The sequence below is a fragment of the Camelus ferus genome, chromosome 27 (genome assembly GCF_009834535.1).
Source record: "Camelus ferus isolate YT-003-E chromosome 27, BCGSAC_Cfer_1.0, whole genome shotgun sequence".
Classification (NCBI taxonomy): domain Eukaryota; kingdom Metazoa; phylum Chordata; class Mammalia; order Artiodactyla; family Camelidae; genus Camelus; species Camelus ferus.
The window spans coordinates 22,116,679-22,129,671 of record NC_045722.1 but is presented as its reverse complement, the minus strand read 5'-3'; the positions used below and the strand labels follow the sequence as shown (position 1 = coordinate 22,129,671).

At 46.4% G+C, this 12,993-nt stretch overlaps 1 protein-coding gene across 1 annotated transcript in view; it reads left to right on the top strand.

The window, feature by feature from the left end:
* Positions 1–1,430: 1,430 nt before the first annotated feature.
* CHSY1 (chondroitin sulfate synthase 1) overlaps positions 1,431–12,993 on the top strand; it is a 60,581-nt gene continuing 49,018 nt past the window's right edge. The window contains exon 1 of the mRNA XM_006182665.3: positions 1,431–1,869. Within this exon, the coding sequence (XP_006182727.3) occupies positions 1,547–1,869 (323 nt within the window). The 5' untranslated portion in view covers positions 1,431–1,546. The remainder of the gene's footprint in view (positions 1,870–12,993) is intronic.

Here is a 12,993-nt window from a genome sequence, read left to right as displayed (position 1 = left end):
ATGCTGTACACCAGAAATTGACACACTGTAAACTGACGACACTTCAGTAACGAAAAATAAAAAAGAAAAGAAGAAAAAAAAAATCCATCATAGAGAAGCCGGTTCTCAAAACCTGTCTTTAGAAATCCACACCACTTTTATGGACAGACTATGTTAAAATATTGACAAAGATTCAGATTAGAGATACTAGCTGAGTATCTGCCCACATAGAATATAAATAAAACAGTATTAGCATCACCTACCATTTCTTCAACATCCATTAAATGCTAGTACTGTTAGGAGCTTGGACATCAAGTAAGCCTTTTTTTTTTTAGCTTAGAAGCTAGTGGCAGGGAACAAGGTAACTGAATTCACGGTTCACTCTCCAAGCGTGCACGTCTCAAACGGCTCCTGAACTGTTTATTCTATACGTGCTCACTCCTGCCCACACGGCGGCGGGAACAAAGATACAGTGTGAATCGAGAAGACGCGAGGAAGGTAGCCGGTGAGGTCCGCCTGGCTGGAGGGCAGGGCGTGGGCAGTGGGGTTTATTTGAGGACAGACTATGCAGGAAGAACGAGTGGTTCGTGGAGAGTCTGGGGACTAAGAAGCCCTTTCTTCAAAAATCCCTCCTAAAATTCACGCTGCCGACGCATCTTGCAGAACCAGGCGGCCAACAGGCACTGCCCCTCGGAGGAGATGCCCCTTGGGCGGGTGCTGGGCGCCGCCGCCGGGCGTCCGAACGCGGGCCAGCGGGGGCGTGGTCGCCGGGCGGATAACGGGCTGCTGGGCGCCGCGGTCCGGGCCCCTGCAGGCGCCGAGCCCGGCCCCACGCCCCCTCCGCCCCGGCGGCCCCGCCGCAGACCGCGCAGGCCGGGCGGGGCGGGGCGGGGCGGACTCCGAGCCCGTCTGGAGGGTTTTTTTTTTTTCGTCAAACTTTGGCCACGTGAACCGCCCCCCATTCACTTTTGCGCCAATCGGGCGGCGCGGACGGATCCCGAGAGGGGCCAGGCCCCGCCGCCGCCGGGGCCGCTTCATAACGCGCCGTGCGTGACGTGAGGGGCTCCTGTTGCAATGGCGAGCTAAGCCGGAGGATGTGCAGCTGCAGCGGCGGCGCCGGCCACGAAGACGACGGGGGCGGGCGCAGCGCCAGCGGAGCCAAGCCAGCCGGGAGACGCGGGCAGGGCGGGACGCGGGCTCGGGCTCCGCTGCCACTGCCGTCGCCGTCGCGCTGGCCCCGCGCCCCCGCGCGCGAGCAGGAGGAGCCGCCGCCGCCGCCTCGCGCCCGAGCCGCCGCCGGCGCTCGCCGGGCATGGTCCCCTCTTAAAGGCACAGGCCGCGGCGGTGGGGGTGGGCGTGCGGAACAAAGCGCCGGCGCGGGGCCTGCGGGCGGCTCGGGGGCCGGGATGGGCGCGGCGGGCCCGCGGCGGCCGCGGCGCTGCCCGGGCCGAGCCTCGCGGCGCTAGGGCGGGCTGGCCTCCGCGGGCGGGGGCGGCGGGCTGAAGGCGCGCGGAGCCTGCGGCGGCGGCGGCGGCGGCGGCGGCCCGGCGGGCGGAGCGGCGCGGGCATGGCCGCGCGCGGCCGGCGTGCCTGGCTCAGCGTGCTGCTCGGACTCGTGCTGGGCTTCGTGCTGGCCTCGCGGCTCGTCCTGCCCCGCGCCTCCGAGCTGAAGCGAGTGGGCCCGCGGCGCCGCGCCAGCCCCGAGGGTTGCCGGCCCGGGCAGGCGTCTGGGGCTTCCCAGGCTGGCGGGGCGCGCGGTGATGCTCGGGGGACGCAGCTCTGGCCGCACGGCCCAGCCCTGGATGGCAGCGCACGCGACAGGAACTTTCTCTTCGTGGGAGTCATGACCGCCCAAAAATACCTGCAGACCCGCGCTGTGGCTGCCTACAGGTGAGCCCCTGCTCCCCGGGCACCGCCTCCTGCATGCAGCATCCCAGCCGGGTGCCCTGCGGGTCCACCCGTGGCTCGTGCCTTTACCGGCTTCCCAGACCCAAGGCTCCCGGGGTTGTTGTGGAATAGGGTGCCCGTCGGGCGATGTCGGGCATTGGCGGCAGAGGTCAGAGGCGGGATGGTGAGCGTTGCGCTCAAGAGCAATGGCTTTGAGGTTAGACGGACCAGGGTGGGCCTTCTGGGTGTGGTCCTCTCTGACTTTCTGCAGGACCCTTTAGCTTTCCATGTCCAAGCCCTGTCCTTTGTTAAGTGGGCCTGACAACGTATTTCCCTCATAAGGTTGTTGGAAAAACTTAGCATAGTGCCTGTGTTAGCGGTGACAGTGGTGGTTATTATTTGATTCTCTGAAGTCTGCACCTTTATCCTTGCAGAACTGGAGCCGATGTAAATTAATCTGATAAGAGCTCTTCCACTGGTAGATTTCACTGTTGGACTCATTGCTGTAAATGACAGAGGTGTCCACTGCCCACTCAACCACACCAGTCTGTTCAGTGAACGGAAAGAGAACCTTTAGGAAAAGTAGTCCTTCGCCCATGGTAGATTTGGTATTAACTAGCCCCTTTTAGTGATGTGTGTTATCCAGTATCTGACCCCTAGTTGGCCATATGAGTCATAAAAGTGGCAGGAATCATGTTCAGGATTAACAAAAGGATTAGACAAAGTAATCTTTAGAAGAGAAAGAGGTGATTTTGGAATGGCACATTTGTATTGGAATGAATTTGAGGTAGAAAAAGGATGTAGATTCAGTAAAGGGCTTTAATGGAAACCTTACGCTTGTGAAGTGCAGAAATTCTGACTGTACCGATGACAGTTGGGATTCATCCAGCCTCAGAACAAACCAGTGTGGGGAGGTCCTCTGGGAATGGACTTTCAGAGCAGTCATTGCTGGGCAAGGCCAAGATGGTTGCCGTTGGTTCTTGATTTACAGCCAATACCCTTATAATTTCAGCTTTTAAATCTAGTTCTGGTCTAAATTTTTAGGCATTGGATGTTGTGAGGGGAAAAGCATGTTCTTCTAAGGGAGGAAGTAAAGAATTGAAAAGGAGTATGAAAGAATAATAGAAGTCTGCCCTTTCATTCCCCATTCCTGTGTGTTTCTACTAGGGTCTTGTTTAAGTCCAGAGCCCAGCTTCTTCCAGGAAAGGTCCTGAGTGCCTGAAAAGCTTAGACATGTCGGCACTGTAAATTGGACTAATTTGGGAACCCGGAGATCAAGCTTTTCTCCCAGGTCTACCATTAATTACCTGGAATTTTATGTGAATTGTGCTTTTGGGCAAAAGAAACATCCACATCAGAAATTGAGGATGAGCTGTATAAATTGTTTACAGTATGGTTTTGAAAGTAAATCTACGTGACTGCAGTTTGGGGACAAGTCCTTTGAAATCACAACTTTGGGACAATTACCAGAGTAGTGTTTGTTGGAATAGTAGATGGTGTGATTCTTTGCTCCCCAGATACATTTTCACAGATACAAAATCAACATATACAAACCCCTAGGGGTCCTAGTACAGTGGTGACGCTCAGGAAATGTAACGCAAACGAGACCTACTAGTTAATATCCAACATTTGGAGATGATCTTTTCCCGAAGCCCATGCTTGAGGCTCTGCTCTTGGCTTTCTTTCTAAATCTCTCTCTCTCTCTCTCTTTTATCTCATTGTTTATTTTCTTTAAGGCAGTTAGGGGAAAGTAGAAACACACCATTTGCCCTCTGGCTGTTGTTTGTGACAACTCTGCCTTTCTGATAAAACCCTTACCAGGAAGCAGCGTATCCTATTCTGTCAGCTTACCTCTTTTTGTATCTCTCTGATCTTAAGAACTCACATTAGTTGGAGCCTGGGGGTGGACCTACCTCGCTGGTTAAGGTCCTCTGCTTCTCAGCCTGTCAACCCTGTGTTTAGACTGGCTGCAGGAGATGGCACAAGATGATTTCAGCCTTAAGGAACTTTCGGGGAAGGCCAAAATTGGGATGGAGGTTATAGGGTGTAACATGATTATGGCTTTGCTGTGCTTTGCAGCCTGGGCCAAATGTCCACACTCAGCTCTTAAATCGGAAGTTTCAAGCACAGTTCAGTATAAAAAAGTCAGCTCAAGTCTTCTAGCACGAGGTAGAACTCTAGTTTGGTACCTGAGTGTGCTCAGTTTTACATTTCTCCTGAGAGGCAAATTCATTCTTTACCTCAGGAAAAAAAACCTCACTGATTTTTGTTTTTATTTATTAAAGTAAAAGAATCGCTTGGCTCGTGGGTTGAAGGAGATGGCAGTGTTTTTACGAAGATGGCACTATGGTGTATTTTTATGCTAGGGTATTGAAAATGTTAGAATTCAGATCTAGGGACTAGTAACTATCTGAGATCCAGAAAGGAGCTTAAAAAAAGCCTTTGAAAAATCCAGGGAGGTGCACCCATCTGCACTAAAGGTAGTGCACTTTAATAGTGAAATAGCTCCATTGTTACTGATTTTTACTTTCCAGAGCTGCCATGTGCTTAAAGTGGGGAGAGGGACCACCAAGAGATTTTAGCAGTGCAGTGACAGCAGATAGCAGACAAGAAGCAGATTTTAACAAGCAGGCAGAACAAAATTTAAATCACAGCCCATCAGAGACAGGCCAAGGCTAACTTCTTCCTAGGTACTGAGCAGATACCATAGTTAAGTTCATAGGAGGGGTCCTGGTTCATCAAAATGTTCCAGTATGCTTAGGATTTGTCCTTTTGTTTAACCAACACATTCATGGTCCCTTGGGTCCAGACTGAGTGTTGGGGACACAAGGGTGAAGATGCTTGCTCTCCTGAGCTGCTGTTTCAGTGGATGGGACAGACACTAAAAAGAGGGTTTCAGCTGGTGATGAGTGCTGTGGAGAAAATAGAACAGGGGAAGGGCATGGATGGGGCGGTGTCATCTCTCTGTTAGGTGGTTGGGGAAGGCCTCAGAGAACGTGGTGTCTGGGCTGGGATCTGATAATGAGGAGCCGTTGGTGGGACTGTCATTGATAAGCATGTGAGGCAGAGGGAAGAACTGGTTAAGTTACAGGGCAGCAACCAGCTTAGACAGGAACCTGAGGGTCAGTGAAAGAAAGAGGACAAGGCCAGAGTGTATTGTCTCCTGGAATTTTATGCTAAATCAATTAGGAAGCCTTTGGAGGGTTAGACGGGAAAGAAGGATTGTGTTATGTTCTGAAAAGTTAATTTTGCCTGTCGTGTGGAGAATGGGTTGTAGGGGAGCAAGGAGATGTTAGGAGATGGTCCAAGTGGAGATGAGGGTGGCTGAGACTAGTGTGGTAGCACTGGGGCTGGAGAGAAGGGGATGGTTCAGGACTTAGGCTGGAGTTAAAGATGTGTTGACCGAATGCTCATAGGGGTGAGGCAGAGGAATTAACAATGACTTCTTGGATTTTTTCCTTGAAAGGCAGGGTGGTGGGTTGTGATGTCATTTCTTGAAATGGGGAAAGCTGGAGGAGGAATAGATTTAGGGGGAAGAGGTTAAGTCAGCAGAGATCTGGTTTTGCACAGGAACAAGTGGATGCATCCTTAGCCTTACGCATGTAATGACTTTAAAAAGGAATTGAGAGAAGATTTATATCTGAAATGATTACGGTGTTGGAGCTCCCCGAGGGTTCTGGGTAGCTGAGGTTCTACAAATAAACATAATTTTTTTTTTTTTTACTCACCTGCAAAGTATTTGTATTCTAGGTAATTTCACTTTAAAATGGTACTGTGATTCCTGCAGAGTAGTTCATTTTGCTGGTTAGTGACGGTTCATCAGAACTCTTAGCTGGGTTCCTTGTGTCTTTTGTTAGTAGGTGCAGTACATATTTTTTCCATATTTTTTCTTATATTGTTTGATATGCAGAAGTTAGATGTTCATGTAGTTCAGTCTTTTTTTTTTTTCTTTTCTTTCTTTTAGACTTTAGGGTTGTTTTTTCCCCTAAGCTCAGAAAGTTTTATTGCCCTGGAGAGATTTTTTTTTTTAAGTTACCTTTTTTTTCTGATTCTAGAAAGGGTACAAATCATCTTAGCCTCATTTTTCCCCCAAATGGTACATTGTCTCAGGACCATCTGTTGAATAAGCTCCCATTTCCCTACCAATTTGAAATGCCATCTTCATCATACTCAAAATTCCTGGGTATGTTTTTGGACTTCCTATTTTGTTCCATTGATCTTTCTGTTTGTTCTTGTGCCAGTACCACCCGTTGAAGTTACTGGAGGTTGAATAATATTTTAATATCCGGAAGACAAGTTCCCCTTTGTTACTCTTCTATTTCAAACATTTCTTGGCATATACTTACCTGTTCATGCTTGGAGAGTTTTGATGCTGCTTATACTTTTTTTAATTAATGGTTTGATAAAAAAGAAAAAAGCATCCATGTTTAGCTCTTTAGTCCATTTTTATGCCCAGAACACTAGGTTAATCCAACACCTTTTGTTTATCTTGATTCTTGCCTCCCCTGGGTTGAAAATGGGGAAACTGTTTGTTCTTTCTTTACTTTCTCAGAGGAAAGAGGTAGATGGTTTCCCTTCTTTGCCCCAGGGGCGAGAAAGGGCACCATTAAGGACTCGCATCAGTCTGTAGGGAATTGTGGGAAGAAAGTTTGAGAAACACTAGCTTTAGATAAAGGAATCTTACTGCAGGATTTTTTTTTTTTTAACCAGTTAATGGCCTTTTCCTAATGCTTTAAATGAAGGTAGACTGCTCCTTTTACCAACCTTAATGAGCAACGCTCAGAGTTCTCTCCTTCTTTCTTGAACTCAGTAAACTATGTTTATCTTGAAACAGTTTAGAGCCATGCTTGCTTTCTCAGATAGAATTCAATTTGGCAAAAACTTACTGAAAGCCTTCTGTGATCCACATCATCAACCCGGAAGTGAACTTCTGGGGCACAACCCATTTCACGTTATGAATTACGGGTGTGAGAAAACTAGTGAAAATTGCGATCCTGAAGGTGAGTTGAGTGTCACATGTCATGGTTCCAGGTCCTGATGCCTTCAGACAATTAGAAGTTTCCAAGGACGTCGTAGTTGTCAGTGCGTGATTGTGTTTTCACCGCGTTGGCAGTTTTCACTTCTCCCCGTCTGTTAATAAAGCTGCTGTTTATTGGAAATAGATTAATAATTCCATTCCTGCTGAGTTCATCGTCCAGGGTAGGAAACAGATGATAATCCTGGGTGGTAGGGGCCCACAGGGTGCCTGGACTAGTTACTGTGTGGATATGGAAGAAAGAGGCCTGCACTGACATGAAGGGGCTCCAGGAAGGTCTCATCACTTTCCTACTTACCCCTCTTCCCTTCTTTAGTCTTGAAGGATGAGCAGGAGATTTGGAGGCAGGGACAGGTACATTCCTGGAGACGTGAAATGGTCGGAGGTAGTGGAGGGATAGTGATGAAGGACAGTTCATTGGGGCTGGGGTCTGAGATGCAGCACTTCCTCTAGAAATTTTTCCGAAGCAATTTAAAGATGTGCTCAAGACCAAAGTGGAAATTTCAAGTATCTTTGGTGTCCTGCAAAGCTGGGGACCACTGATTCCACTGATTTACCCAGACTGGGATCTGCTTCTCTAACTTTAAAAAATGGTGTGGCTGAAATATGTTTACTGGAATTAATGAGTAGGTTTTAAAGTTGTATACCCAGTATGAGACCGCTTTTGTTTAAAAATTAAGTAAAGTAAAATGTTCGTGTTTATGTGACATAGAAAAGAAGGTGTAAAAGAATACACATGCCATGATGCTGAATGACTTTTCATATTCTCCTTGGCACTTCTCTGTATTTTGAGCCCTTAAATTGTAATAAAGCTACAAACTACAGTTGTTTTTTTTTTTTTTTTTTTTTAAAGGAGGTGACAGCTCTTGGGAGGAAATGTGAGTGTAGTTTTGAGTGGTTAAATTGTAGGTACCTGCAGGACTGCTGTGCACAGATGGCATATTGACCTGGGGTTTCCTGGGGATTCAAGTCAGGGTCGTTCTTGTCTCAGTAACTGACAGTTGCTCCTGCCCCCAAATACAGGGCTAACACTTGTGTTTGATTACTGTAATTGTTTCCTCAGTTACTGTGACTCCCCGCTTCCAGGTGATACTTGGGAGAATCGGGTGGCAGCATTTTTAACGTGAGGGCCCCGGCTGCCACATATTCATGTAAGTGTTCAGCACCTCCACTTATTGTCAGTATCTTTTTGGCTTCTGGTTCTGGGTGGAACTGGAGGAACAAGAAAACTTAGTTACGATTTAAAAGTACTGAGGTTGTCCATCTCACCTTAATTCCGTGTCGTTTTCTCAAGTGTTCATAGCTACCGTGTTTGCTCTGTAGTTGAGTACGTTTCTTTATGGGTGATTAAAAATAAGGTGTAGTCTGTTCTGAGTTGACATCAACTCTGAACTTGCAAAACTTGAGGATTATTGAAAATGTAGACTTTAATACCATTGAGACAATTGTTTTATAATCTTTACCTAGATACAGAGGCTGATTTTGTGTTAAATTTTGTTCTGTGTGTTTCCAGCCTAATGTCAGAAAATGATTGGGCAGAATTTACAGTAGCAAAGGGACCCAAACACAGAAGGAAGGTTTCAAAGCTAACGTTCGAGTAAAGTCTTCTGACCTTCAGTACCAGCCTAGACTCTGAAGGCGTCCCTGACGGGCAGGGCTTGGCCAGGCAGATGGAATGGGAGGAAGTGGCTGAAGTGGGTGTAAGGCTTCTCTCCTTATCTGTGATGACTCTCTTCTCAGCCTTAGCAGCAGAGGAGGGACTGCAGAAGAAATGTGGGCGATGACCTGGGAGACAGGTGTGGGGATGGACAAGCCAACAGGCTGGCCAGTGTTGGTGTTAAAGTCAGACTTCTCTTGCATCCTGGCTTTGACATTTATTAGCTTTGTCTTCGTGGGCAAATTACTTACCTGGCTTTTGAGCCTCAGTCTTCTCATCTGTAAAATGTGGGTCAGGGGACCTCTCACAGCTCCTGGAGCTGTCATGAGGTTGAGTGTCTGATGCCCTCAGCACAGTGCCCCACATGCCTTAACTCCTCAGTGGCGGGTGGCTGTTGGCAGTTGGGAAGCAGGCTTGCTTCCAGGGAACACCTCAACAGAGGAAGACTGGCTTGCGAAAGAGTTGGCTAAATTGGGTTCAGGCTGGTTTTATTGTTTGCATTAAACAACACTGATTCTTCAAATTTTTTTGCTTAGAATTAGATTTCGAAACTAATTTTGGTTGTGCAGGATTCAGAATTAGTTGCATATTTACACTTTTAAGTGTATAGCAGCAAAATACGAACTGTATACAGTAGCTCTCCAAGACTTGAAGCTTTGGAAATGGATCATAAGGTCAGAATTTGCCTTCTGCCATTAACACTCCAAATTTTAATTCTTGTGTTTCAAAGAGGGCATATTTGTGGTCTCTGCTGATGAGTATTCCCATTGTTTGCTGTGAACCTGGGCTCAGAGGGCAGGTTGCTCTTAGCTCTTAATGCCTTGGAGCTGCCTCCTGGGCTGGTGCCCAGACCATTGTTGAGGTGGGAGGCTGTAATCCACCCCTCAGTAGCTTGATTGAGGGTGAAAAAGGATCTCTAATGCTTGCTCTCACCTTTAGTCTGTTTTTTAGGATTAATGGTAAAGAGTCTAATTTGATTTTTCTTTTAAAAAATTTCCCCACCACTTGTGATCACTGTTATCTTTATCCACCTCCTTCCAAAATGAACATGAGATTGCTCACATCAAAAGGTCATACACAGTGAGACAGAATTTAAAAGAGGAAGCCACATATCCGGAAACCACATAAACAGAAGGGGGAACCTGGAGCTAAGTACTCTGACTGCAGTGCTCCCCACGCCAAAACAAGACCCAGAGATACCGGGCTGAATAAGGCTTATAACGTCCTGCCTATCACTGGGGGTGCTCCTTCAGCTCCAGGAGAGGCCTTGAATCCTCCCTGGGGAGCCTGGGAAGCCCTCTGGGTTCTCCCAGGTTCATAGCTGCTCTGCCTGGCAGCATAGAACTGTCCTCTATGTACTTTTTTTGGGAGGATGAGCTAAGATTGCTGCTCCGTCAGTCACACTGTGCTTCCTGTAAGGATACTCGATGAATTTCCCGCACTTCTCTTCCATAGATCAGGGGAGAAATTTTCCTGAGGTCTCAGTATCTGGAATCATCATTTCACTTAACCCCTGAAGAGTGGGACACAGTCTTGTGACTTCTTGGTTGCCAGCTGAAAGACTTACAGCTGAATTTGGCCCCACGTTAGCAGACGCAGAGGCCCCAGGGTGGCTGATAGGTCCTTCCACCAGTGTAGAGCTGAGCGGGCAGCCCCTACCCGGATTCTCCCCTCCCTGCTACAGGCGCCACCTCCACTCCTTCCTCCCACTTTCCTACGCTTGTTTCTCTTTGGCCTGGTTTTCTTGTTTATTCTTTTCATCCTGTATACATTTTGGTTAAGTTGTCTCAAATCCTTTCTGCAATGGGAGTTGACTGAAAAAAAAAAAAAGCATAACCAAAAAATTCAAAGATGTTTTATTTGGTAGACTTTCTGAGGACTCAAGCCGGGAAAACGGCCTCTCAGACCTCTCTAAGATACTGCTTGCTCCAAAGAAGCAAGGGAGGAGCCAGGATATACAGGAGTTTTTGCAACAGAGACCAAGTAGTCGGAACATCAAAAGATCACTGTTAATTGAAGAAAACCAGGCATCTCAAGTTAAGGAATTTAGGGCTTTTCTGTGTATGGGAAGGTGCAAAGGTCTGGGCTCATGGAGATCATGCCTTTGATGTGCACCTTAGCTGTCTGGGGCCAGTGTCCTGTTCCTTCCCATCCTGAGTTCCCTCCCTCAAAGGGGGCACCACTGAGGGTGGCAGCAGAGGCTGGGCTGCCTGCTTTTCTCCATCCTGAGTTCCCTCCCATCACTGTCAGGGGTGGTGGTAGCCGCTGATGACTTGCTGGTGGCAGCATCCTTTGTTTACTGACATGGCTGACAGTATTTTCAATTCACATGGGGAAGAATATAAATGTATCCATTTAGTTCTTGTTACCTTTCAGTTCTGCAGGGGGGAAACTATTCTCCCTTCCTTTCTTGACTCCACATTCTGAGGTTATTTGATAATTTGAATCCTTTCAAACTTACCACAGTGACCATTAGACCACACACGTAATAGTAACTTGGGGGAACTCAGAAAAATCTCCCCTTCTTATTTATAAAACTTAATATAACTATTGAAGTTTAGAGAATGTGAAAGAACGTACTCAGTCTTCATTTTTTTTTTTTTTTAGTTTTTGTCCATTGGATAGAGTTTAAAAATTTTTTTATTACGCAAATAAAATTGTCTGTTTGGATGCTTTATAGTTTAAAGCTTTGCCCTAGATTAAAAATAAAATTTCCCCCTAAACTCTAAATACAACTGTTTGTTGCAGAAAACTGAAAAAAAATGAGAAAACATGAAGAAAAGCAAATCTCTTCTGATCGTCTCTCCAAAAATAACCATAGTAAACACTTTGGGGTAGGGTTGTATATTATTTTATTTTATATGTGTGCTCTTGTTCCCGTATTAGTCTGTGTCACAAGTATCCTATTGCTTGCTTTTTAAGCTTACCCGTGTATTATAAGTGTGTACCCAGGACATTAGTCATGCCATAGATGCAGTTTTGTACAGAAATGTATTTTACGTAGTTTTTCTTAGAGTGACATGAATGGAAGTGGAGACTGTTACTAAATCCTAACTCAGCAAAGGCATTCCCCAGTGAAGCTAATGCTGGCCAGCTGCATTGCTTAACTGTGATTTAACTTGGTGTAGGGAGAGCATTTAGAAGCCCGGAGGAAAGGAAGATTGCTGACTTGGCACTCTCCAATTTCAGTTGTCTTATCTGTGCTTCAGCAAGAGTTGGTTATCAGTCCATTGAAAACTGAAGCTTTCCGGCAACGGCCTTTGCAAATGTTCTGTGGTTTCAATTAAGTGAGAGCTCTTTGCTCCTGGTAACAAATGTGTTGATGGCAAAGTTAACATTTGCTTATGAAAATAAAGAAAGCTGACTGGTTTCTGTCTCAGGAGGGGGGCAGCTTGCACCTTCAGCAGCATTTTCTTCATTTCTTTGAAATCATTGATGCCCTCCCCCTGGTTACCCGGGGATGGTGACTCGTGATTCATGTTCCAGAACTCTTGAACTTAATGGAGCCATTTAAGCTCAAGGTACCCTGAGTAAAAAGATCCTAATTTCTTAAGATTGGAGGATTTACCAAAACTTTACATAGAGAGATTTTCCCCAAATCACCAGTCATTTAAGAACAGAAAAGGGCAACATGAGGTTTTTCCCTGGCTTACCTAAAAAAGAAAAAGATAATAATTGGGTGGAGTGACTGTAAAACTGCAGAGAGGCTTTTAAGGATGGTTTGAGGTTAGATTGTCTGTTTTTAAAATTAATTGGTTTCTCTTCTTGGACGAATTGCACCATTTCAAGTTACAGTTTAGGTATTAAATCGCATCAGTGATGGTGGTACCACTGCTGCTTCCATCACTGTATTCTCTCTGGCATGGCACGTAGGAAACAGGGCCGGACAAGATGAATTTTGATCCTCAGTCTACTATGCAAGATTCTAGTGTTTTTAAGTGAAAACACTTTTAAGGTCTTTTAGACTGACATTGTCTTGAGAGTGATAGTAAAATAGAATTCTCTTATATAGCTTGAGTGTCAGGATTTTAGCCAGAAATCAGAGAAGCAGCATTTTTCCTAGTGCCTTCACTCAGATGTGTCATCTTGAGACTGACGATTCAAGTTCGGCCCACACTTTCCTGTCTCCCTTGTTTTTTTCTTTCAATACCCTATTTTACTTGCAAACTCTTATCTTCCCTAGTAAGTCACACTTAGTAATGCTTGCCTCATGCCAAGCGGACTTCTAAGCACTTTGGATATCGTAATCCATTTCACCCTCACCACAACCCTGTAAGGCAGGTACTAATATTATCCCCACTTTACAGATCAGGAGGGAGAAACACAGAGTAAGTCACCCAGCGTGAAGCCAGGGTTCTCACCCCAGCAGCCTGATTCCGGAGTCCATGCTCTTAAGGATCAAACACTGTATTGTCTTCCCAGCAGCTTGTTCCTC